The 26,160-nt window shown below is 53.0% G+C and overlaps 1 protein-coding gene across 2 annotated transcripts; it reads right to left on the reverse strand.

The window, feature by feature from the left end:
• Positions 1-4,861: 4,861 nt before the first annotated feature.
• On the reverse strand, positions 4,862-24,417 carry Fam78a (family with sequence similarity 78 member A). 2 transcript variants are annotated; one of them, XM_021156871.2, is made up of 3 exons: positions 24,358-24,417; positions 20,163-21,187; positions 4,862-7,755 (listed from the first exon to the last, which is right to left on the reverse strand). In XM_021156871.2, exons 2-3 carry the CDS (start codon positions 20,483-20,485, stop codon positions 7,227-7,229), a joined length of 852 nt encoding a protein of 283 aa, XP_021012530.1. In that variant the 5' UTR covers positions 20,486-21,187; positions 24,358-24,417; the 3' UTR covers positions 4,862-7,226. The 2 variants fall into 2 exon arrangements, with proteins under 2 accessions (XP_021012530.1, XP_021012531.1); XM_021156872.2 differs by lacking the exon at positions 24,358-24,417 and adding an exon at positions 21,789-22,247.
• Positions 24,418-26,160: the final 1,743 nt, after the last annotated feature.

Below are 26,160 nucleotides of genomic sequence, written 5' to 3' on the forward strand. Positions count from 1 at the left end.
TTTCTGTAACCCACCTGTAAGTAAATAGCCCTCGGCTGCAGAGATGATGGACGCTTTCTGCTAGGAGTCGGCTCCCAACAGTCCCCACGATGATTAACAGTGAACACCAATGTGACAGGTTCAAGAACCACCTCAGAGATCCTCCTCAGGGCAAGTCTGTGACCGATTATCTTGATGAGGTTAATGGAAGCTGAGAAACCCACCCTAAAAGCGAGTGGTACCTCTCTCCGGGTTCCAATCCTGGGCTACGTAAAGAGAATGTTTGTACCTTTCTTTAAAGCTTTAAGTGCACAACTCTCGTGGCCCAGCCATCACACTCCCAGGATAACTCACCAGTGTCCATCTCTATACTTAGCAAAAAGCCTTTGCAGCAACTTTGCATGCAATCATCTGAAAAGGGAACGAGACCTCACCACCCATCACCAAGTGAGCAAGAGGGCTGGAGAGATGGCACAGTGGCTAAGAACGCTCGTTCTTACAGGTGATCAGGGGTTTGCCGCCAGCACCACGTGGTGGCTTACAACCATGCGTAACTACTTCTGATCTCCATGGGCCCCAGGGACACACATAGTGCACAGACATACATGCAAAAAACCACACACATAAAACAGAAAACTTAAACATAAGTGTGTGTGTGGGGGGGGTATGCTAATATAGTAATTGTGGCATGGCTGACAGGGAGGGGTGTTCAAAGACAGGATTAAGCATTTCTGGGTTCCCTAGTCGTGTGACCATCCAGTCTACCAGTGTCACAGTCACAGCTCCTGTGGGATCCCCAAATCTCGTAGGGAGGCTGGCACACCGCTGTGCTTCACAGCCACGGGGCAAGGACTCGGAGGACAGGCAGGGCTGCAAAGGGTAGGAAGCCAGGTGACTAACTGCCTCACCTTCACAGGAAGTGGCAGACTGTTTACAGGAAATCCTTCAGCCTCATACTTAGTAACATCCAAAGTCCTGGTTAACCATCTGTCTGGCAAGCTGCTAGATCAGGCACCATGCTGCCGGGGTGATTAGCTGTACCCCACTGCAGAGTTCTTCATTGCTCAGAGACACTGAGTCCCCAATGGAACTCTTTCAACTCGACAACCAGATTCGGGCCAGTGTTGTAGCATTCACACCCTGCGGGGTCCCCATTTCCTTACCATATCTTGATGATGAGCTATAACTGGACTAAAAGAATTAGGGACACCCAAGTTTAGAGCTGTAAACACCTGCCCCAAAGGATCATAAAAGACTTCAAAAGTACAGTAAGTCCCTGTCACCATGGTAACCAGAAAGATGTTTTCCCTCCTCTTAACTTCCTGCCTGTCTATACACAGAAATAGCCCCATCCCAGACAAACACAGCATCCCTGGTCTCTAGATAAAATCTTTGGCTTCCAGGACAGATGCTCTGAGCAAGGGCCCTGTTTATCATGAAGCCTGCCCGTCCACAGACAAGGTATGTGCGTCTCCTGCCTGAGGAGACCGGACTAGTCAGGTCAGCTCACTAGACCTCACTCAGCAAGACAAGTGGCAGCCAGGAATAGTCCTGGACATCTAGATGCTCACTCCAGAGAGCCACCCTTCACCAATCTGGTCTAAAATGTCACCTGATAAAATACCAACCAAAGCCAGGTCCGGGGTGAAGATAATCCTGTCTCTGCATTCCCAGCCGTCATGTCTAGAGGAGTGGAAAAGGCTGAGCCCAGACAGCAAATGGACTGGCTTTTGGCAGGATTCAGAGTGAGCAGAAATTTCTCTGGACACAGCGCAGAACATGCCCGCTCCTTGTGGAGACAGTGGTATACAGCTAACATATCAGCACTCAGGTCTGAGGCTGGGGGATCACAGTAAATTCAAGGCCAGTCTGTGAGGCATACCAAGTCCCAGGCCAATCTGGGGTACAGTGTGAGACTCCGTCTCAAGGGACAGAAGTTTCCAGTACCACAAGGGCTGCTGAGCGTGGCAATAAGCTTCGTGCCTTGCAGGACAGGCTGAGCGAAGGGGCAATAGAGAGACTGGCAAAGCCACGGGGAAGCAAGGGCAGGCCCACGGCCTTCTGAAGCTTCTTAGTCTAGTGACCTTCATCTAGTGACCTTCAACAGGCCTCAGGTCACTTCCCAGGGCCAGTTTCTTCCTCTGAGAAAGGGGGGGTGGGGCGGGCAGGAAAGGCCCTGGGACCATGTACAGCTGTGGGATGGGGAACTTTCCTATAGCTGCTTGCATAATACTTCAGTAGGCTCTGGTTGTGTGTGTGTGTGTGTGTGTGTGTGTGTGTGTCTATGTCTATACAGAGGCCAGCAGTCAACCTCAGGTGTGGTTCCTTAAGAGACATACACCCTGATTTTTGTTTGTTTGGTTTTTTTTTCCTTACCTGGGTCATAGCTCCTGCGTGGCAAGCACATTACCAACAGTCTCTCTGAAGTCCTTCAGTGGACAGTTTAGGGGTAGTGTGTGCACTGTGGCCTGTTGCTGCTTCCAGTATCCGGACCTCAACCAGCTGGGAGCCAGTGTTTGTGGAGGACCCAGGGGACACGGAGGATGGCCAGGGGACACAAAGCCACAAAAAGCACTCCAGCTTCTAGAAGTGTCTGCAAGCCCAAGAGCTGAACAGCCCCTAGACACCCCCGCACCCCCAGCGAGTCTCCACCAAGCCGCGACTGTGCTTCCTTTGTGGCCTCATGGCTGATCCTACAGTGAGTTTCTGGCTCTTCTGGGATGGACCAGAGCAGAGGCTCAGTGGCGGAGGGACAGCTGTCACAGCAGCAGGCAAGCAGAGAGCCTCTGTGCACCTGCTTCCTGGAACCACGCTCGGCAGTGGCTTGCCCATTCCGACAACTGGCTCCAGGCCTGGAGGCCCTGGAGGGGACGCTGCCCCTGCTTTTGTGGACTTGGTATCTCTCGCTCATTCTCAGCCTAGCCTGGACTTCTGAATTTAACTTGCCATCAGCTAGAGCAGGCAGGGGGTTTTCACTGAGTCATCAGATGTCACCTGGAAGCCACTTGCCTCCTGCACATTCCACTACCCAAACCCAGGCTGTCACATCCCACTGTGGTGCAGCTAGCTATATGCTGTCCCAAAGATGGCTTCCTGAGCTCCTGGGGTCTGGTTTGTGTGAGCTGTCTGAACTATTCTTTTGAGAACACACACACACACAAAACAACAAAAACTCATCACAGTCCCTTGCACCCTTGCACGCATGCACAATCCACAATCAAAAACCAAACTGACTCACACAGCCCCCAATGGAGGAGCTAGAGAAAGTACCCAAGGAGCTAAAGGGAACTGCAACCCTATAGGTGGAACAACAATATGTACTAACCAGTACCCTGGAGCTCTTGTCTCTAGCTGCATATGTATCAAATGATGGCCTAGTCAGCCATCACTGGAAAGAGAGGCCCATTGGTCATGCAAACTTTATATGCCCCAGTACAGGGGAACACCAGGGCCAAAAAGGGGGAGTGGGTGGGTAGGGGATTGAGGGGGTGGGTATGGGGGACTTTTGGGATAGCATTGGAAATGTAAACTAGGAAAATACCTAATAAAAAAAAAAAAAAAACAAAAAAACTGACACAGGCACCTCCCAGGAGCCATCCAATGGAGAGTACCAGAGAAGCCTAAGATGTAACTTCCTGCATTGTGTCTTGGCCTCAAGCAACCGAGACCAGTACTGTTGGTATTGTAAAGTACCCAGAGAAGCCAAGCCTAAGGCCTGGATGGATGAATTGGGCACTTCCTGCCCCTCACAGCGTGCAGTGAGGCCACATCCACTCTGGGGAAGCCCGTAGCCCTCAGGTGAAGCTAACCCTTCTTCAAAGCCTGCTTTTCTATGGGCCTACGTAATTAAGTACACAGATTTCTGGGACGGGAGGTGGGGAGAAAGGCCTTTGCTGTCTGAAGACCCTAGATGGAGGCCATGCTGCAGGCTAAGGGCTTCCTTAATAAAAACCAATGATTATTTGGCACCAAATGTATACCCAGAGTCGTCTGCTCTGGCTGAGCATGCAGCGTCAGAGGCTGGCTCAGGCTGGAGTCAAATTTCGGCTCTACCTCTTGTAAGACATGAGGTCTGCCAGTTCTCAACACCCCCCATTCACAACCTGCTTCCTTGTCCATAAGATGGGGAAGCCCCGAGGGCCATCATGGCCCAGCCACTCTAGAATCAGAACCTAATTTATTCATCCACATTGGCCACAGGCAGCCCCTTTCCCAGAAAGCCTGGGTTTCATCCAAGTCCACACAGATGACCTTGTGCCAGGAGTCCACCATCAGGACACAGAGTCACCCTAGCAACTGTGAGTCCCCCAACTTTCCACACAAATGTTCCAAAAGCCGGGGCCACTCAGCTGAGTGCCTGCTGTACACCGGAAAGGACTAGAACGGATTCCTCAAACCCAAGTAAAGCTGGGCACCGTGGTGTAAGCCCACAACCCCAGCACTGGGTCACTCGGGCTTGCTGGGCAGCCAGTCTAACCTATTGGTGAGTCCAAGGTTCATCAAGAGACTCTTCCTCAAAAAGTAAAATAGACAGCCCTTGAAGACATTGACCTCTGGTCTCTACAGACATGTGGAGTGCATGGGCAAGTAACACACACACACACACCTGCAAAAGCTGTTCTTAAGTCTACTTACTTATTGTCCTTCTGGGACACTAGTCAGGAATATTTCTACAATCCCAGTGCCAGACCCGACGGAGACAGGAGCATGAGAAAGAGCAGCTGTACAGGCTGACAGGCCAGAGTCCCTGGCTTCAGGCACTCAGCACAGGAACCACAGCCACACAGCGGCTTCCCAACGCTCTCAGCCTGGCCAGCCACAAAATTGCCACCAGAGCCAAGGGTGCTTTAAAATTAATTTTATTTCTCTACATATCTTTTATTTTAATCTTTAAAAAAAAAAAAAGGTTTCTTTGACATTGTCTTCAAGAGTCTCGCGCCTGCTGGTAAGTGCACGCATGGGTTCGTGTTCACAGTACTGTCCGTGACCAAGGACAGTTGGTGCTTATTGCTAGAAACAGTGAGTGTCCATACCCGGATGGGCATGGGTGTGAAGGACAACAGTAGAGGGAAGCCTGGGGTCTGTCAACAACATGAGGCAATGGACCGAGGGGACCAACCCAAGAGAAGCTGAGTGTTCTCGCCCAGACCCACACAGCCTCTCTGGGGTTCTCCCTAGCCCTGTCTGTCTTCTGTCAGGCAGGAGGGTAGAGAGGAAAGGGGAGCCAAGGAAGCCAGGTGGGCAAAGCCAGGCATGCAGTGGGGAAGGAGCGCAAGATATGTGGGTTTGGGGGTCCCCATGTCCAGAGCAGTTCAGGCCACCCCTACTGTGATTCCTAATCCTTATTCCCACCAAACCTTTAGAGAGCACTCAGCCCAGGACAAGGACTCGCTCCCAACCCTCACCAGAGCCTGTCTCTTTTCTTCAGGGCAAGGAAGTCCTGAACACAGAGAAGGCCTTTCCAGTCACCAGCCAACCCTGATCTAGTGTGGGGCTGAGACCTCATGGCTCTCCCAGCTAAGGTGACATAGAGAAAGAGAAGGCTCCAAGGAGGTCCAGCCCTGACAAGTGGCTCTCCAGCCAACTGTGCCATGGGCATGATCTGTTTGGTGTGCTCCAGGTGACTGCAGCCCACCCCCCCCCAGCCCTAGTGGCTGAGAATGACCAGACATTAAGTACCCTGGAAGGACAACTGTCTCAAGTGTAGAAACAGAGCTTGGGATCTAGCTGTACCTCCCATGCTGTCTCCGAGGCTCCCCTACAAATGGCTCAGCAGCAGCAAAAACATTCTTTTTCTTGTGATAACGGTTGTCTGTGCTTATTACTGGTTTGAATCCAGTGATGCAGCTGTTAGCACGCTTAACGGAGTGTCCCTCAAGTAGCTCAAAGCAGACATTTCTAGAAACCATGGCATCACTCAAGGACAAGTTCTAGGGCTCCAGAAGGGAGACCCCCAAGACTGCCTACCATGTGTCAAGCCAGTTTCACAATGGCCTGATACCTCCCAGGTGAGTCAACTGACTGCTTGCTCCCCAGACCTCCACCTCCCCAGGAGCACCTATGACGGGGAGGGGAGGGACCCAAGCACCCTCCAGCTGGTGCTTAGCTCCTATATGCAGCCCACCCCAGAGAGTCCGGGAGCCGCTTCCCCTGAGAATGAACCAGAAGCTCTGATAGGCTTCTTTACAGTGTGCTAGCGTATGGGCATCCCTGGGTGCTGGAACCCCAGATTCAAGTGTGATAGTGCTGGTCAGGAGGAAAGGGCATGCCATCTTTACCTTAAGACAGCTGGGACTGTCCAGACTCAGTGGCCATGCCCCAACCCCAACCCTGCCAGGCATTTGGGACCAAGATAATGGAAGAGAAAAAGCCACATTCCTAGGGGTGGGTTCTAGAGATAGCAAAGGTGAAAACGTTACCTAGCTCCAACCCAACACTTTGGGGACTCCTCGTTTCTTCTCCCAGAATACCTCCACCAGACAACTTAAGGCTACTGAGGAGAGAGGCGGGGTCAAGGATCTATGCCCTGCTCAGCTCACACCCCCCGGCAGGTACTGGTAAAGGGGTTCAACTGGGGTGGAATAGAAGCTCTAGGAAGAGTCTGTGGTTTTGATTCTGCACAAACAACAGGATAAAACAGCTGGTTTTAGACCTGAGATCGCACTCTTGCCTCCTCACCCAGACGCCCAGGAGAGGGGCAGGGTTCAGGTGAGCCTCCCCTCTTCCCAGCTCTGACGGAAGAGGGCAAGTCCTGTAGGGCAGAGATCCGTGGCCTTTCCAGTTCTTTCTCTCCTTTAAATTCAGCTTAAGGCAAAAGTTTGGCAAAGCAAGTCTACATAAGGCCGCATGGCAGAGGACAGGCAGAGGGGAGGCAGGAAGAGCAGGCTGGGTCCCCTGACAACCAGCCTCCTCCCCTGCCCCTGCATCCACAAAGAGGAGGGGAAAAAAAAAAAAAAAGCGGTGTTTCGGAGAGTCAATGAACACTGAGGTTGTGATAGGAGGAGAGGAGCCCTGGGGGTGGGGTGGGTGGGCGCCTGTTGTCCCTGGCCCTGCCTCCCTGCAGGGAAGCACGTGGAGGAGCCAGCAGGCCGGCCGGTTTTAGCACAGTGAGATCCGCCCCGGGAGAAGGTAGAATGGTTGTATTTTTCTGAATGACCGGACAGGGCCTCTGGGTTTCCTCATCTGGGTTTCCTTCTGAGCAGTAATATTGTTACTACGTTGAGTCTCACCTCGCAGCAGCCTGGCTGTTACCGGTGCTTGGGCGGGATCACCACCAGCGGCTGCCCGTACTTGGGTCTCCACATGAGGACCTGAGCATCGTTGGCGTTGGGCTTGACCAGGGCGCTGGGCGGGATGGGCTCATTCTTGCTTAGGATTTTAGGCTGGTCCTGGGCAATGGGCTCCCGCAGCCTGGCGCGCTGGCCCAGGGGCCGGTTAGGATTCACCTCAATGCTCAGCTGCATGCGCCAGTGCAGGGTCTGCAGGATGATCATATCATTGGTGGAGGTGTTGGTGGCCACCAGCCACGTGGTGAAGCTCTGGTCCCGGTAGATGTTGGTCAGTTTGGCCACGTTGCTCTCACTGACGGGCACGGCCCACGTGACGCTGGGGTAGAAGTTATCGTTCATGCTGATGATGAACTTGGAGTCCCTCTTGGTGGGCCCCACAATCGTGCAGGTCTCCGTGGTATTGCCGTACCAGGGGTAGTTCACTCCGTCAGAGTCACTGATGGCCTCGATCTTTCCTTCCTGGAGGTCAGGGAGCTCCCAGCTAGACCTAGGGGGCAAAGAAGGTCAGGGGAGAGTCTCAGTCACCAACCAGAAAGGCTTTTCTGCGTTCTTAGGATGGGTCAGGTACTGTCCTGGGACCCTGGAGACAGGAGGGACTCAACCCTCTTTGCTCATGGGGCTGACGTGGGATGGAGCAGACAATAAACAGGACATTCAATACCAGGTAAGATGAGTCCAGTCACAGCCCGCTTCAATAACCCGAGTGTTGGGCTGAAGAGACGACTCACGCTCTTACAGAGGACCCACGTTCAGGTCCTACATCAGCAGCTCACAAAAATCCTTAACTGGTCTGCTGCTCTCTTCTGGCCTATGTGGTACCTGCACTCATGTGCGCACACACACACACACACACACACACACACATTAAAAATATTTTGGAAGGCTGGAAACATGGCTCAGCAGTTAAGAGCACTGCTGATCTTTTAGAAGTCCTGAGTTCAAGTCCCAGTCCCAACATGGTACTTTACAACCATGTATAACTGTAATCCCATGGGATCCTGTTCCCTCTCCTTGTAATGTACACACAGGCAAGACACCCATATACATACAATACATACATACACACACGTTATATATATATATATATAAATTTGTAAAAGACTATTCTCTGAGTACCTTCCCAGGCCAGACCACCACTGAAGGCCGGCACCCTCCATGAGAGCCACAGTCATTAAACTAGTAGATGTCATTTGAGACTTGGAGAAGCCCAACTCTTTTTTTTTGGGGGGGGGGGTGTTCGAGACAGGGTTTCTCTCTGTGTAGCCCTGGCTGACCTGGAACTCACTCTGTAGACCAGGCTGGCCTCAAACTCAGAAATCCGCCTGCCTCTACCTCCCGAGTGCTGGGACTAAAGGCGTGCGCCACCACACCCGGCGAGAAGCCCAACTCTTGACGGGGACTTGTCACTGAGTCTACAGTAATGCAAACACTGGCAAAGCTGGGCCTTCGTGAACACCAGTGGAATAGCCGTATGAGCCACACAGTTCTATGATCTTAGGGTGGAGGCCGTGGCCTCTCAGAGAGGCTAGGGCATCTACTGGACACACAGCCTAGGAATACAGCCTAGGGTGGGAGCACAGCTCAGTAGAACTTCCTCCTGCCACATCTGTCTCTCCACACAGTGGAGGAGCCTTGAAAGGAAAGGAAATTCTGACACACACTGTGGTATGGAGGAGCCCAGGGGCACTGTGCTAACTTAAAGAAGCGGAAAGGTAACTACTGCAGGACAGCACGTGGCACGTGGCGCCCAGAGCACCTGAGTTCTGAGACGGAAAGTGGAACCAGGGCTGCCCTGGGCAGGAAAGGAGGGTGCTGATTAAAGGGTGGAGTTCAGTTAGCAAAGGCAGAGAGTTCCAGAGAAGGGTGGCACGGTGCTATTGAGGGTACCTAATGCCACTGAATTGTGCACCCTGACCATGCGGCTCTCAGTCTGACTGCTGGAGTGTCGCAGCACTGGGGCCGCAGGAGAACGGGCAGGAGCAGATTGGTGTTTGTGTGGTGTGTGTACATGTTTGTGTGGGGCAGCACATGTGTGCACATGCATGCATATGCCCTCCTGTGAGAGGCCCAGGTGCTCTCCATGTTAGTCTGCCTGACTTTGGGCATTCCCAATCTCTGTCTCCCACAAACTGGAATTACAAGCAGGCCCTCACACCCAGCCAGTTTTCACTTGCACCCTAGGGATCTAAACTCTGGTACCGTGCCTGTGTGTAAGCACCCCAGAAGCTGAGCCCCGTTCCCGGGACCCCAGACTGCCAAGCTTTCTGTTCCCCTCATTGCTAAGTTCACAAAACCATGTGTGACCAGTTCAGGACCTGAGCACGTCTAGCCATAATGAAACTGTCTCCCCATGGCAAGCAATCCCTTGGGCCCAGCTCCACAGGAATGGGTCAGCACCCCAGGTGGAGTCCCTGACTCCCCAGCAGGATTCAGACCAGAGGGGGCCCTCAGCCCCGCCCTGAAGCTGCTTCCGTCTCTCCATCTCCCTCCACTGGGTTCAGGCCCTTGCTTTAGGTTTAGGTATTTGCTGGCGTCCTCTCCTCGGAAGTCATTTTAGTGCCCTGTTTGCTTTGCTGTGCTGAGAAGGGGAACCCAAAGCCCTAGACAAAGCTATACCATGCTCTAACCACTGAACCACATATCCCTAGCCTGGGATGGGAACAGTTTTACTTCTTTTGGCATGCGGGTTACAGTGGGGAGGGTGTTAGAAGATCTCATTCTGGGCTGGAGAGAGGGCTCTGTGGTAAAGAGCACTAACTGCTCTACTAGAGGTCCTGAGTTGAACTTCTCGAAACCACACGGTGATTCCCAGCCATCTGTAATGGGATCTGATTGATGCCCTGGTGTGTCTGAGGACAGGGACAGTATAGTCACATACATAAAATAAATTTTTTAAAAAATCTTACTCTATCCCCATCACTCCAGTAGCCCAGGCTGGCCTTAAATTTGAGGGAGATCCTCCTGCCTCAGCCTCCATCATGAGCTATCAAGCCCAGTGAAAAGGCGTTTGAAATCAAGAGCTGGCCAGATGGCTCATCGGTTAAAGCCACTTGCCATGCAACCAGGACCAGAGTTGTGTCCCTGGGATCCACATGGGAAAGGAGAGAAGTTGTTTCTAAAAACTGACCTCTGGCCGGGCGTGGTGTTCCATGCCTTTAATCCCAGCACTTGGGAGGCAGAGGCAGGCAGATTTCTGAGTTCGAGGCCAGCCTGGTCTACAGAGTGAGTTCCAGGACAGGCAGAGCTATAGAGAAACCCTGTCTCCAAAAAACAAACAAACAAAAACAAAAAACAAATAAACAAAACAACAACAACAAAAAACTGACCTCTGACCTCACAAGCTCATAGGGGCCCGTGTGCCCTGCACCTCCAAGAATGTATAAATGTAAAAGACAGAGAACAGACTTGCAAAAAAAAAAAAAAAAAAAAAAAAAAACCCACAGTCCACCCTGGGTCAGCCTGCAGGCCCAAGTGGGGCTACTTAGCATGTGTTACCTTGCTCTGTGACCCTACCCCTGAATGATCAAGCCCCGCCAGTCACAGACAGGTAACAGTCTCCATGAGCTGGCAGCCAGCAGAGTCTCCTGAGGGATGTTACTCGGAAGCAAAGCAGAGCCAACTGCATTGTCTCGCCATGGACCATCAAGGGAGCCTGTGGGGTTCTAGCCAGGAAAGATGGGAAGGGCCAGGGGCTGGTCAGGGACATAGTGTGAGAAACGCAAAGCAACATGGGATGGAAACGGAGGCCCAGCCATCTGTCAGTCACACTGCTCTCCCACCAGCATCCACGCCAATAGCATCCAAGCCCACCCCAGGCTTTCCTAGAGAAACAATGTATTCACACCACCTGCCACAGCTGTAGTAACAAGAGACCTTAAAGGCTTCAGGATGCAGGGCCTACTGGCTCACGCCTTTAAGCCCAGCACTTGGGAGGCAGAGGCAGGCGGATCTCCGTGAGTTCAGCATGGCCAGGGCTATACGGAGAAATCCTGTCTGGAAAGACCATGTCCAGTAAGCTAGCACTCTTGAGGATCTAGAGGTCAAAAGGCAGACTGCACGATAAAATAAGAAAGACGGGGTCTCATATAAAGCAAGATGGCTCCAAACTCTCTCTAGAGCTGAAGCCGGCTTTGAACTCTTTTTTTTTTTGTTGTTTTGTTTTGTCTTGTTTTGGATTTTGGTATAACCCTGGCTGTCCTAGAACTTGCTCTATAGACCAGGCTGGCCGCTCAAACTCAGATGTCGTGCTCTGCCTCCCGAGGGCTGGCATTAAAGGCCTTTTATGCTGTACACATTTCCACAAGTGACAAGATGGTTACCACAAGGCTGGCCACTTCTGTAGGGGTGCACTTTGCTCTGGAAGGGCGAACTCAGACCTTAGCCTTGACACTCAGCCTTCTTGACCTGCATGGGACAAGACACTGAGGCCTGAAGTCCGGGCTCTCAGGAAGGCAGAGGCAAGAGACCAAGTGTTCAAGGTCAGAAACCTGGAGGCTGCTTCGACTTCATGAAACCCCCTAACACACAAGACAAAACAAAACCCAAGTCACCAGACCTTGAGACCTTGTGAGGAATGAAAACATAGGAATATTCCAATTCTAAGAACTTGGATGTGGTGACAGCTACGGGGACCTTCTCAGCCAAGGCTGTGCAGATGTACACAAGTCACCTGCTTCCCAGACCACCTGCCGTGCTTCTGTCCTCATCCTCTGGGGTGTGAGATGTCAGAGTAGCGGGCAAGCCCAGACTTGAACCTGGACCTCCGCATGCTTTCAGAGCCCCTGGCATCGCCTGAGGTGGTGTCCCTAGATCCCCTCAACATCCCTAATCCTGCAGCTTGTGACATGGTGCGTGCTCTCCGTGTCTGCAGAGGATCTGCCTCAGAGCCAGGAAAGGGAGGACCAGAGCTGTGCCCTGGGCACTTGGTACCACCTTGACTCCAGGTCCCTGGCAGAGACTCCACTGCCCTGCCTGGTCTCCCAGATTCTAACCCGATCTCTCAGAAGTCCCTCAGATTTTTGGTCTCATTACTCTAATCCTGTTAAGCCTATTGTGGGAGGTCAAGCACTTACCTGTGCATGCAGCTGCTGCCTGGCTAATTCTCAGCTCCCCACCTTGGCCCTGCAGCTCCCACCCTCCTTAGTGTCTCCCTGCTCCTGCTCTGATGGGGGAAAGGAGCAGCTGCCGAGCTCTGGCTACAACCCCAGGCAAACCACTCTGGCTCTTTACACAAGCCGGGTGCCCTTGGCCGGTGTTCAGCACCATTAGGACTTTGTAACTGTCTCCTGGCACATGGTCCAGGGCAATTAAACGACTGTTTGTGGGCAGTCTTTCCCCAGAAGAACCACACAGGCCAAGAGGACAGAGTCACACCCACCTTGAACCTTCCCACGTATCCACAGACTCATCACGGTGTTGACCTATACATGAGCCCCATAAAGCTTGTAGCCTGGCTCTCTGCCCCTCAGCAGCGTGCTGGGTCACTGGCTACCCGGAGTTCACCCCGCAGAGCTGCAGGTGGAACAGGCACTTTTAGGACTCACTGTGACCACAGCACAAAGCTATCCCTCACACACTCATGCACACCCAGACACCTCTATAAATGTACACGTTTGCATGCAAATTCACACATGTCCACACATGTCACACCTGTACACATGCAGACACATATAAGCGCACATATATACAAATGCATGTGCACACACATGTGCACACAGACATACATGCATGTACATCTGTGTGCTTATAAAAAAAAATGCACGTGCACACAGAGAGGGGTTCTCTGACCAGCATGTATGACGGAGGGTGAAGGGGATTCAGGAAGACCTGCAGTTGGGGCTGGAGGTGACCAAGGAGGAACACCATGCTGCTGAAGAGGGTCGCCCCAATTCAAGGACTTCAGAAGTCAGCAGCCAGAAGCCAGCCCAGTACAGAGCCCCTCGAGGTCTTGGGGACACACACAACTCGCCAACTCCATGGCCCGGAGCTAAGCTAAAAGCAGTAAACCTTCCCTGTTTCTCCGTTTAAAAAAAATGCCCTCTCAAAGGTTCTAGACTTTTCTCACATATGCAGATTAGCAGCTGTCTGTAGGGGCCTGGCTTTATCCTCAGCACAGACAGCCCTGTGCAGCCCACGCAGACCACACAGACCATGCAGCCCCTTGGGGCCCCATTTTTATCCTGTTCGTTCTCAGGGTCCTGAGGTCATGAATCCCAACTCCTCAGTGTTGGGTTCTACAGCCAGGAGACAAAGGTCGATCCGGTCACAGGGCCACGTGCCCTAAGCAGCAGAGATTTTCTTCTCTTTGCTCTTGTCTGAGTGTCTCCTCTATTTTCTAGTCACTTAATGTTTTCTTTTAAAATTATGCACTTCAAAAATGAGATGGCTCAGAGGGTAAAAGCACCGACTGTTCTTCTGAAGGTCCCGAGTTCAAATCCCAGCAACCATATGGTGGCTCACAACCATCCGTAACAAAATCTGACGCCCTCTTCTGGTGTGTCTGAAGACAGCCACAGTGTACTTACATATAATAAATAAATAAATCTTTAAAAACAAATGTAACTGGAGTGCCTGGGTGGAGGCACACACCTTTAATTCCAGCACTCAGGAGGCAGAGACAGGCAATCTCTGAGTTTAAGGCCAGCCTGGCCTACAGAGTGAGTTCTAGGACCTATATAGTAAGACATAGTCTGAAAAAAATACTATTTTTTTTAAAAAGATTTATTTATTATTATATCTAAGTACACTGTAGCTGTCTTCAGACACACCAGAAGAGGGCTTCAGATCTCATTTTGGATGGCTGTGAGCCACCATGTGGTTGCTGGGATCTGAACTCATGACCTCTGGAAGAGCAGTCAGTGCTCTTAACTGCTGAGCCATCTCTCCAGCCCCAATAATACTATTTTTTAAGCAAATAAACAAATCATCTCCAAGACACACTTTTTCAAGAGCAGGTTGGCCACACCAGGGACACAAAGCTAGCTCTATATGTGCTCTCTGTGTGCATTAAATATCTTGCTTTAATATGAAATTTGGGAACTGCAAGATGGCTCAGTGGTTAAAGGCATTGTTCACTCAGGCCTGACGACCTGAGTTCAATCTTCAGAACCCACCAAGAGGTGGAAGGGCCAAAGCAACCACTCCCTGAAACTGTGCTCTGACCTCCACACATGTGTGGTAGCGTGCACCATGCACAGATGCACCACGCACACACATGGACCTTAACAATAGATTTTAGTTAATTTAAAATGAAATTTAGCTTTGAGCCTCTATGATGTCTCCACTCCCATCACCCCCCATGATACATGACATTTAAGGACACATTTGAGGCAGAGGACACTGAGGCTCTGGGCTGGATCTGCCCAGCACTTGTGGCTGTCCTGTCAACTGTGGTACTACACTCACCTAGACAGCTTGGGAAGTTAGGGGTTAGCCCACCTGCTTGCCAGCTGAACAGCAGAGCAGTCTGGTAAAATTCCTCTGGAATGTTATGGCACACACTCTGGGAAAGCTGCTCAGTGCTATAGGAAGTGACGCTCAGAAGGTCCCCGAAATGCCCCAAGCCTGGGCCCTTCATAGCCCATCTCCAGCTCCTGCCTTCATGGCACTCAGCACCTGCCCACAGCCCAGACGGGGAGTGTATGCCGTCTCTTCCCACAGACCAACCTCTGGAACCTTCCTCCAGCCCACGCCTCCTCAGACTCCAGCCCCGGCCCTGGCCTGACCTAAGGAGGAAGGACTCAGACCAGTGAGTGCTTAATTTTGGCTTCAAGGCCCTATACTACCGTTGGATCTGCCCAGCCCACCGCCCTCTCAGAAGTTATGGAATCAGCTAGTCTTCCTTTAAAGTTTTTATTATTAACATCTAGTAATAAAAGATGTTCTTTTAAAAAACAAGACATTAAAAAATTAATAAAGTAGGTGGTTGTTTGGTGCATGCCTTTAATCCCAGCACTCGGGAGGCAGAGGCAGGCGGATCTCTGAGTCCGAGGCCAGCCTGGTCTATAGAGAGAGTTCCAGGACAGCCAAGACTACACGGAGAAACCCTATCTTTTGTTTGTTTGTTTTTGTTTTTTTGGTTTTTCGAGACAGGGTTTCTCTGTGTAGCCCTGGCTGTCCTGGAACTCACTCTGTAGACCAGGCTGGCCTCGAACTCAGAAATCCACCTGCCTCTGCCTCCCTAGTGCTGGGATTAAAGGAATGTGCTACCACAGCCCAGCGAGAAAACCCTGTCTTGAAAAAAAAATTACTAAAGTAAAAGCCAAGGTATCTATCTCCTCCTCCCTCCTTCCCGTGAGGTCGCTCCTGACATTACACTTCAGTAAACATCCTTCCAGACGCTTCTCCGTGTACACAGGATGTGTTCTCATGCTTAGCATTTTCTTCACCATAAACCTTCCCTATCAGACTCTCGCATGCCTTATTAGCTTTTCTGGTGCTGGGGATGGAACCCAAGGCCTCTCCTGTGCTAGGCAAGACCTCTGCCACTGAGCAGGACCCTAGGCTCGTCTTCCAATGTGATACTATAGTTCCCATGAAAACCTGTTTGATTTTAACAGCAGAACACTGCACAGTGGGCAGATATTAATTCTCTTTCCCAATTGCAAGTTGTCTGGGCTCTCTACAACTCCCTGCTCCTACCACAGTCCCCAGAGACGCTCTCACTACGTGGAGCCCTGCAGTGGCCCGTTTCTTCACCTGTGTGTGCTTTACTTGCTCTTTAGTTACCTGTGGTGTCTCTAGAAGCCAGGCCCAGACTAGGGTACAGCATTCTGGAAGTCAGACCCTAAAATCACATGCACTGGACAGAGGAGTACAGAGACAGCCAGACAGCCAGGATCACTGATAATGGACGGCGGATAGCGGCTGCCTTGACTCTACTCTGGAAACATCGGGCCTCATTTGCACCAGGCCTGATCTGCAGCAGAGGCTCCTAGACTTTCCTAAACATTTCCCTGATAGCCCTGGCTGCCGGGTGTCTGTCTGTTCATCGCCAGGCCACTTGTTCCCCTCTCTCCGAAGGTAGTTTCATGCTGGAGCCACCACTTGGTCACAGCTAGCCCAAGGGGAGTTCTCCCAGGCTGGGCCACCCCCACCACTTCCCTCCCACCCTGAAGCTAGGAAGCAAGGACTTCCCTCTCCCCCTCACCCCACCCTGCCTCCGCCATTGCCCTGCAGATGGGGGAAGCCGCCTTCCGCCCCAAGACAGGAAGTATAGTCTTCAATTGTTCTGTGAGGCCTCAGGCCCCGGCTCCAGCTCCGGGAAGAGGCCAGCAGGGACATTCCTCTGTGGCCATCCCCCAAATCTCAGGTGCTGAGCAAACGTCATTGGGCAAGTGGCTTTGGGATTTATAGTCTGCATTCCTATCCTCAAGTTAGAGCCTCTGAGGTCCTGGGATGCACCCCAGAGATAGCAGGGAGCAGGGAGAAAGACAACCAGAGTTCCAGTGTTCTCACACAAAGTCTATCCAAGCCATGACAGGACATATGTGGGTCAGGAAAACCCACAAGGCCTCAGGGGCCAAGGCTGTCCTGCTATGGAAAGAAACCCAGAGAGAACACAGAGAGTAACAGTATCTGGTCACACAGCATAGAACAATAACCCAACACTGATACCCAGGATTTGTAATCGTGGTACCTGGGGAGATGGAGCAGGGGGTGTTCCAGGGTGCTGGCTTGGTGCCACGCACCTACCTCGTTCATCCCACGGAGCCAAGCAAGCAGGGAGGTGGGCATGCCCTTGCCACAGATGGGAACTACGAGGTCTGAACTGCTCTGCTCCTGTTCCCTCCACAGCGTCTGAGCTGCACTGCTCCTGACCTTGGCCTTGGCCTTGGCCTTGGGCCAGGTTTTGGGAGAGCTCCAAAGAAGGGCAAACCAGGGACAACAATCACGGCATCTCCCACACAGGCAAGGAGCTGCAACTTGTCACTTAGAAGGCTCTATCCCAGCTGACAGGTGGCAGTTGAGGAATTGCGGGGGACAGCTGAGGAGGCAGGTGTCTCCAACAGTTTGGAGGGGGGTTGACATGGAAAGTACTGTGGGTTGGACCCAACGCCATATAGAACGCTCTCATGCAGGCCCACGGGAGATGCCATCTTCCAGCACACCCCGGCAGTTGGGCTGTGACTGAGGCGGTGGCTTTTGGAATTCAGTGTTCCATTACAAATAATTTCAAGTCCAGAACGGTGCCCAACAAAGCCCTCCTCGCTTTGGGATTAACTTCAAGCAAGGATAATGCGGGGGGTTGGGGGGGGATATTATGGATTTCGGCTAAGTACTAAGTAGTCTGAATTAATATTTTTAGTATAAGCCCATTTGTAAAGAATACAAGCCCTGATCCAGCCTAGGCCACCTGGCCGTCCCCTTCCTCAGGTCACTGATGCCTGGGGCCTAGAGTTCATTTCAGAGACCCAAACAATCTGGGTTGAGTCTAGCAGTAATTTCACATCCCTCCTCGGGGACATTTGTGGTTGTTACAAGATGGGGGGGGGTGGGAAGCCAAGCGTGCTCTGTAGCGCCCCACCTCCAGCCATCAATAAGATGCATCCCCAGGGCACAGGCAGGGGGAGGGACAGGGACCCACTCATTTGGACTTAAGAAGTTCATACAGGAAGGTGCAGTTTTTGTTTTGTTTTGAGAGCCAGGGTCTGGTGATGAAACCCTGTCTGGCCTACTCATTGTGTAGACCAGGCTGTCCTTCAAGTCAGAGAGATCCGCCTGCCTCTGCCTGCAGAGTGCTGGGATTAAAGGTCTGTGCCATCGTGCCCAGCCTGGAAGGTTCTTTTAACAACCCCATCTAAATGTTTCTGTCTGTGGCCAAAAGGGAGCTATGAAGGGCGGAGTCGAAGCTTCCTGCAAAAGCCCAGAGTCTCCATGGGAAGGGAGGGGTACAGACACCTACAGTGGATCACAGGGACAGTACTACTCAGCAAGTCCAAGCTTCAGACTGCATTTTCTCCAAAGGATTGGCCACCTGCCCCTGTTCCCGCAATGCAGCTGGTCCTGCCTGACCTGGGACAACAGAGCCAGGGTACCCTAAAAGGAGGAGCAGAGTCAGGCATAGACAGAGAGCAAAGAAAATGACCTTGGCCACTTAGCCGTCCCTACAGGATGCTATATTTACAGTTTTCAGAGTGTAGGGCCTGGGCTGGGGACAAAACCCATTTCAAGGAGTAGCCGGCTGTCTTTTATAATTCAGTGGTTTCTGGAAAGACCGTCAGCTTCATAAATACCATCACTTACTTCCGGCTGACAGACTTGAAACTGAAATCACATCAAGGTTGACAGCCACCTGCTTGCAGGACTCACATGAACTTGGCCTAGTGCTGGCTGTGAGGGCAAAGGGCGCCTGAGTAATTCCCTCACTAAGCTATGCAGAAGGAACTTTGATTAGGCCCAGTTTGCAGATGAGGGAACTGAGGTTCACTCAGAGTGGCTAGGACACTTCCTAGGGTCACACCCTGGAGAGAGTCTAAGGTACACAAGATTCATCTAAACTAGGAACCCAGGTGGGTAAGAGTGGAGTGAAGTCACTCCAGGCTCTTGATACCCTGGGGGCTGCTCAAAGTCATCAGGGAAGCCATCAGGTTCACCTAGTGTCTCTCAACCATCTGGATGCTTTGCAAATTTGGGAAGAGGTGTGAGGAGAATCTGGCTTGTGAAAGACCTCCCTGAATACCTGAGTCTTGCCACTCATCTCGGGATAGCTGCGTATCCAGGCTTAAAAAGAGGAAGGGCTCAGAGGCAGGGGTGGGGCTGCTGGGAGCCCACTGACCCTGTGTGCCCCAGTGGTTTTAGGCCATTGGGGTGACAACCTAGTTATAAGCCTTATCCCATCTTCCTGTTTCCTGCAGAGCTTAAGAGTCGCTAAACGGAGAAGGCACATTTGCTGACTTGTGACGAGCTACCCTCAGCCCAATGGACTTCTCCAAACATGAGCTCCAACTCTCCAGGAGACCCCCTCCTTTCCTTCCCTCTTGCAAAGCTGAGAAGTGAGGCCACATAGAGCGGACACCAAAGACTTTGAGACAGTGTTTGTGAGCCACCACAGGGGTCAAGCCAAGGCCTGTGTGTATGTGTGTGTGTCCCCACACCCCCACCAACCACTGGGTCTCAGCAGCTGCTTTCACCACTGTCCCCATTAGCTTGCTTTCCACAGGGAGGAATGGCCTTCTTTGGGGCCAGAGAGCATGCAGAACAAGACCCAAGGGCTCCAGGGTCCCATGGAGATCTATCTCATTCTAAGAGACCAAACCACAGAGATGAAACCAATGTGTCCCTCTAGCCACTCACTCCTAGTCAGGGCCCCACAGGAGGGACACTGGATGCTGACCCTTGACCTCCAGGGGGAGGCAAAGCTGTGGAGCAAACTGGGTTTCTGAAGTCCCTTTCAAACACACACTGCCACCGGCCACCGCCACTGACAATGGCAAAGCTGGCCTCCGAAGCTCTTCTGTGCATCTGAGCCTCCATACAAACCCCAGACAACAAGTTCAGGCCCCACGGCAAAGTCCTGTGCAAAGAAGTCTGGAAGCTGTTTCGAGGCTTCCAACCACTCCCATCAGCTAATGGGTTCATGGAGGCCTGAGCCTGGGGGGCAGAGTGATGACTTCTCTGGTGACCCCAGATGGCCCTGACACTTGCTTTACCAAAGGGGCACAGGTTCTTGTTCTCTCAGCATCTTGCCAGGGAGGACAGAACAACCCTGGGCACCAGGGATAATGGCAGGGCAGGTCTAGCTGAGCTAGGACCCTAATCAACATAAAGGCTCCCCAGAGTTGCCTGACCCAAGAAGGCTTGGAGACAGTTCCACCCCTGCCTAAAGACCCCTGCAGCCCTGCTCCAGCCTCCCCGAGCCTTCAAGCCCCCCAGCCTGTCCCCAGGAGTACTCACATGCCCTGCTCCCCATACTGGTTGTAAAACTCCATATGGCTGCACGCCTGAATCCAACCAACGATCCAGGTCTCCTTCTTGGGAATGGGCGGCATGACCACTTGGGCTGAGGCCCGGAAGTGGGGTGTCCGATAGCGCAGTACCACGCTGGAGGACTCGTCGATGCTGGTGGGGATGGGGTCGATGGAGGCTTTCACATCAATCACGGTAATCCCTTCCCGGAAGACTCTGGCTTTGCCTCCGATGCTCTGAATACAGCCCATGGCACACAGGACCGCTCTAATCTCCAGGGAAGGCCAGCAGTCCCAAAAATAACAGGGCATTGAAAGGATGGAGGTTGCAGGACCCAGTGCAGAGCGCTCAATCTAATCTCAAAACTCAAAAACGAGATCCATAGGCTAGAGAACTTAAGGAGTAGAGGAGGCTTGCATAGCACTGCCGGGTCCTGTTATAAATATGGGTTCTGTTGCATCTCAAGAGCCTTGGGCTCCCTCTTCTAGCAGTGGGCAAAAGCCACCGATATTCTTTGGGTTTAAAAAAAGAAAAGTTTGGAGTTTAATGGAGAAGCATGTTTTTCTGACATCCAGCGCTGCGTCCTCACACTTGGAGATGGCAGCTCGGACACTCTCCCTGAAGTCTTCGCAGGAAGCAGACGGGCTCTGGCAGGCACATAAATAAGGAAGGCTCGGTCCCCGCGCGGTCGCGCCACCCTCGCTGCAGAACGCCGACTTCCTGCCCTTCTGCCTTCCGCACCGGCTCCCTGGAACACACGCGCCCGCCCGGCGGGGCCCAATCAATTGCAGCGTGAGTTCCGATTCAAGCGGCAGAGGTCCGACGTCCTGTGAGGCCGTTATCCACCCGCCCTTCCGAGAGGTGCGCTCCGGGTTAGGTGCTCGCCAGGTCCCCTCCGGCGCCCACTCGCGCGTTCCTCTGCCAGTGTCGCTGTAGCCTCTGACTGCCGCGCAGGGCTCCGGGACTGCACTGGAGTATCCGCCGCCGCCTGCTTCCCCTCGGCCGCCGAGGACCTGCAGAGAGGTGGAAGGTACAGGGCGGTAAAGTTGAGCCGAACTTTACTGCGGGGGACTCGAGGGCGCGGCGATGCCTGTGCGCCGGGCACGGGCTGTGTAGCTGACGGCGCAGCTCTGGGCGGTCTCCCCGGAGGTGGCGCCCCCCTCCGCCCGCCCCGTCAGTGGCGGTCGCACGACTGAGCGCACCAGCGAATAATCGCTTCCCGTGACATCTCCGCTGACACCAGTTCAGCTTGAGGGAGGGGTGAGGGGTCGTTCAGACTGCCACCGCAGTGGGTCACTGGGACCTCCCGGCTCGGGTACTGCGCATCAGTTCCACGCCACCAGCGTGGAACGCCCCTTCTCGCTCCAGTGTCTCGATCCCCGGGGCCTCAGTGCCAAGCCCAGGCCGGTCCTTTAAAGCATTCTGCCCTTTGTCGGCAGAGGTGGCTGGACACCAAGAAGGCGTGTTGCCCCCCTCCGCCCCCCGCCCCACCGCGTGCCTCGGTTTCCCCTAACCAATCTTGAGCCTTAGCTGAGCCCAGCGCGTCCGGAGCGCGCGCCTCCGCCGAGGAACTTTGGCAGTCAGGTCCCCACCCAGGGGGCGTCACGAACTCACCTGCCCCTAGGGCCGCTCCAGGTGCCTGGGTCACCGCCCTCCGGTCTTCCCTAACCTCTCTGCCCGCACGTTTTCGGGGCGCCCCCTCCCCTGGGTAGTGTCCCCTGGCTCTTGTCTACTAGGGTCTGGGGATGGCGTGGGCGCCTCGGATCCCCAAGCCCCTCCTGGCTCTGGGCTGCTGTGGGGATGGCCGGGGGCGGAGGGCTGAGGCTCGGGGCTCTCTCGCCCCCACCCCGAGCGCCTCCTTATTTTATGATCATTATGAGCGTGCTGTCACCGCTCTGCCCCGCCGCCGCGCCGCAGCCGCCTGGCGCGCCCCGCGCCGCCTCGCTCTGCTGCAGCATCGGAAAGGCAACCAGGTCAAACTTTGCAGAAACTCGGTCCCTGCGCCGGCCTGGCCCCGGTGTTCGTCCGCAGCCGCGCGACAACGCGCACCGGCGCACGCAGGACCGGCGCTCGCCCGTGCGCCCCGTGGGATGCAGGTCCGCAGGCGGTAGCGTGCAGGCGGGTAGGCGCCGCCTCCTCCTCCAGCCCGCCCGGCTCTCCTCCCTAGCTCTGGCACTCAGCACACTCTCCCCCCTGGTTAGCTCTCTCTCTCTCTCTCTTTCCCACCTCTCTGCAGCTGCTGGGGGAGTTGAGCCTCTTCTTGCATAAACGACATTTCCTTTTTTTTCGTAACCCTAGGAATTCTGGGTAGTGTAGTTCTGTCTTTCTCGGGTCCTGGGGTTGGGGGTGTTCCTATTGCCCTTTGACTTCTGGATGCCAGCAGCTTTCCAGTTAAGGAGACTTGGGGCACTGCCCTGGAAATCCTAGCTGCCGGAGTTGGTGGTTGGGTGAAAAGCATGGAAGTTTTGGGAAGCTCCAAGACTTGGGAAGGTTTGGAAGGTGGGAAAAGTTGGTGTCTCCCAACCCCCAACCCCGTGTTGATAGTGTTTGTATCTTCAGCATGGTGAGAGGGTTGTCAGCTAGTTGGTCCCAAGTGTGTAAGAAATTTACATTCATCAGACATTGAGTCGGAAAGTTCTTATGTATGTCTCACAGAGGAAAAATAAATACCCAGAGAGGAAGATTGAAAAGGCCTGCCCACCACCCCAATCTAGCAGGTGTCCCTGCTGAGACCATCTGGGGGTCAAAAGGAGTAGAGAGCCAGAACCTAAGTAGCCTTAGGCCCTTAGCTCCACCCCTACCAAGCTATTACCTTCTAGATAAAGGATAGTTTGTGACATCAGAAAACCTGCCAGTCACACTAAGGATGCGCCCCACCACGGCCCCTTAACTCTGACTTCCAGGGCTGTTTGCAGGAGGCACAGATGGATACCTGCAGTTAGTCCCAAAGCTGGAGTCCACTGACCGCCTGGGAGGGCCAAAGGTGGAGGGGGCATCTCTGAAACTTTGGGAGGGTCTCTCTGTGAGGAAGCCACACAGGAAATGGCCAGTCAAGGTGGCTGCCGTCTTTCCCAGCCACATTCTCAGCCTGACCATTGTTACTGTCCCATGGTCCTAGCTAGTGGGGCAATGTCCGTTTCCCATCCAACTTTCAAGTAACTAGTATACCCAGGCCTGCCTGGTGTGAGACTGCAGCAGCATATAGTCCCTAAGGGCCTCGTGTACAGTCTGCAGTCTTTCCTGGCCTCCCCAGGTTCCACACTACATACTATTCTTCTGGGAACCCTTCTGACCTGCAACACCTCATGCCATTAGCTAATCACTGCTACTCCGTGTATACAGAAGGAAGCCATTGCATCTAGGGATGCCCATCTAATTTTCCATCACCCCAAATGCCTGGAACCTGTTAGAGCCCAGTGGCCAAGGTACTTCTATGAAAACTTTTAGATGTTCTCTCAAAAACAAGACAAGATCCGGACTGCCTCTAGGTGCCTATGTGTAGTCCTGTATTTCTTAGGGAAAAGATGCCACAGGCAGGCTACACTTGCCCAGCTACACAGGGAAGCTCCCTAGAGGTGGTTTCTTGGGGAGCAGTTCTCCTGAAGCTCGTGAAAGTGATAGTCCTTTCAGGGGTCACAGCCCATGAGCTTGCAATGGTGACAGAGCGCTATAGAACCAATTCACTGTGTGAAACACCAACAGCATCTTTATCGTTCGCTTTGACCCCAGAGAAGTGGACAATAGAAAACCAGAGACCATAAGGATGAACTCTGGGTCACGGCCCCATTCACACTGCCCTCCAAACCCTGCTAAGACTGGTCCTTCTGACATAGGACTGGCTACCAGAGCGGGTCCACAGGTAAGAATTTGTGTGGCAGAATGCAACCTCCCCTCGCTGGCTCCCCCATCGCATTGTCCCCTGTGAAGGGCTTCACCTTGACCTGCAGAGGGTCGGCCTAGAGTTAGGAGTTGCCAGGCTACACGTGAAGTAGCTCCTACAGGGACAGCCAGAATCGAGGGTCTGAACGGACTAGGCTCATGTGTAAAATAACCCGGCCGAGCTCCTGATCTGCCTGCTTGCACATTCTTGGGCCTCGTTGGCTCTCTCTCTCACACACACACACCCCACAGCCCTTGTGCTTGTGTGGCATTCTTGATAGGTTGGTGAGTGTGGGATACAAACCTGTATCAGCCTCAGCATATGTGGTGGGTCAGGATGCTCCACTTACTCTCATAATGTAAGATGCCACTGTCTGTGGAGCAGAGAAGAGGGACATCTGTTAGAGAAATGTTCTACACCAACGGACTCACACTGCCTCCATCCCCTCTCCTTTGCTTTGCAGGTCAGGATCGCACAGCCCTGGTACATTGGACTATAGAGATCATGAATACCCAAAGCCATACAGAGACAGAAATAGTATGCAGCCCTGAACAAGGACCCATGACTTGGCCCCAGAACAGCATCTCCCTACTGAACAGACTATGAGGCAGGGCTTCTGCACACATTATTTTCATAGCCCTGGCAATAGTCCCTAAGCTAGGCCTTGTCATCTCGCTACATAGATTACACAGGTGCCTAGTGGTGGGGGGTTGGGGGTAGAAAGGTGATAGCTGAACCCAGGGTGACTGAATGGAGTGGGCCCTCTCAACAGCAGTCCCTGGGGGTGTAGGGACCTCGTATTTAGTGGCTACCACAAGTAGTCACAAGGCACACTATTGTAAACAAACTTGCATTTAGGATCACAGAAGATTTGCCAAGAGCCCACGACATCCAAGGGCAAGGTCTTCATGTCTCCAGAAAGGCATTTTGAGAGAAAGTCCTCAAACTATGGAAAGAAATAAGAACTGAGATTCTGTTGCCCTGGGAAGCAGAGTTCTTGCCCTAACTGTTTAGAACCAGACAGAAAGCCAATGAGGAGGCTTGGAATGGTCTTCAAAGGGCAGGTGGGTGGAGCCAAAACCCCTGGCCAGTCTGCTGGAGGGGTTTGCAGCAAAAGGCACAGGTCTAGCTAGACAAGGCTGGATGGGCCTAAAGATAGAGGCTAGACCTGCCTGGGACCACAGAGAAGTCATTCAGAGAAGGCTCTACTACTAGACTTCAAATCCCCTGGCCCCAGCTCAGTGATAGCATGTCTCTCCACTGAGGGACAGTGGCCAGGCATAGGGGACAGCAGAGAAGCAGGGACAAGTGCATAAAACCCAGACTGATCTGGCTGTGAACCTAAGAGTGTACACTCTCTTGGCCAAATGCTCCAAACCACGTTCTCCCCAGGCAGCATTGGCTTGGGACTTCCCCACCCGCCTCTCCATCATCTTTTGCCACTGATCACTGGACATCTTGGCTGGACACTTGATCCTCCTCAGTCAGCAGTACATAATCCCCATGGGGCAGAAGGATGAGGGACAACTCCAGGAACAGTGAACGAAGGCATGAATTAGCATAAATAATGAATAGGTATGAATTGATGCTCACAGTGGTTACAAGAATCAATCTCATCAATCAGGAAGTGGACGGGTCAGTTGTCTTGCTGGGCAGTTCAATACTGAGCTGCGAGTGGCGTGGAAGAGCATACACCAAGGCTTGGGAGAGTGAGCTGGGGGGAGGGCAGTGCCCACACATCTGTCATTGTGTGTTTTGATGTGTGATGATGTGGGTGAGCTCCTGGTGGAATTGTGTGAGTGACAGTGTCTGACAATGTGAGAATAGTGTATCTGCATTTGTTCTGGCTGTGTGGCCCTGTGTGTTTGTCTGTGGACTAGTGTGTGCATGCACCCATATGAGCTGCTGTGGGTGTAGGTAAGTACAGCTGTGGGTGTGATTGTGATGGAGGAGAGTGTGTATGGGAGAGTGTGCTTGTGTTTGCCTGGGGTGTGTCCTGTGTAACTGTGGGGATGGCTGGTGGGCGGAGGCTGAGCGGAGGTTGCTGCTGGCATGATGCCCGGTGCGCCCGCATTCGTGTGCCCAACGCGCTGGGTCCTTAAGGCT

Source organism: Mus caroli, chromosome 2, assembly GCF_900094665.2.
Source record: "Mus caroli chromosome 2, CAROLI_EIJ_v1.1, whole genome shotgun sequence".
Taxonomy (NCBI): domain Eukaryota; kingdom Metazoa; phylum Chordata; class Mammalia; order Rodentia; family Muridae; genus Mus; species Mus caroli.

Coding starts and splice junctions, on each gene's coding strand:
- Fam78a (XM_021156871.2), bottom strand. CDS start 20,485: ATGCCCTGTTATTTTTGGGACTGCTGGCCTTCCCTGGAGATTAGAGCG. Junction 7,756..20,162: donor CAGTATGGGGAGCAGGGCAT/GTGAGTACTCCT, acceptor TTTGCCCCCTAG/GTCTAGCTGGGAGCTCCCTG.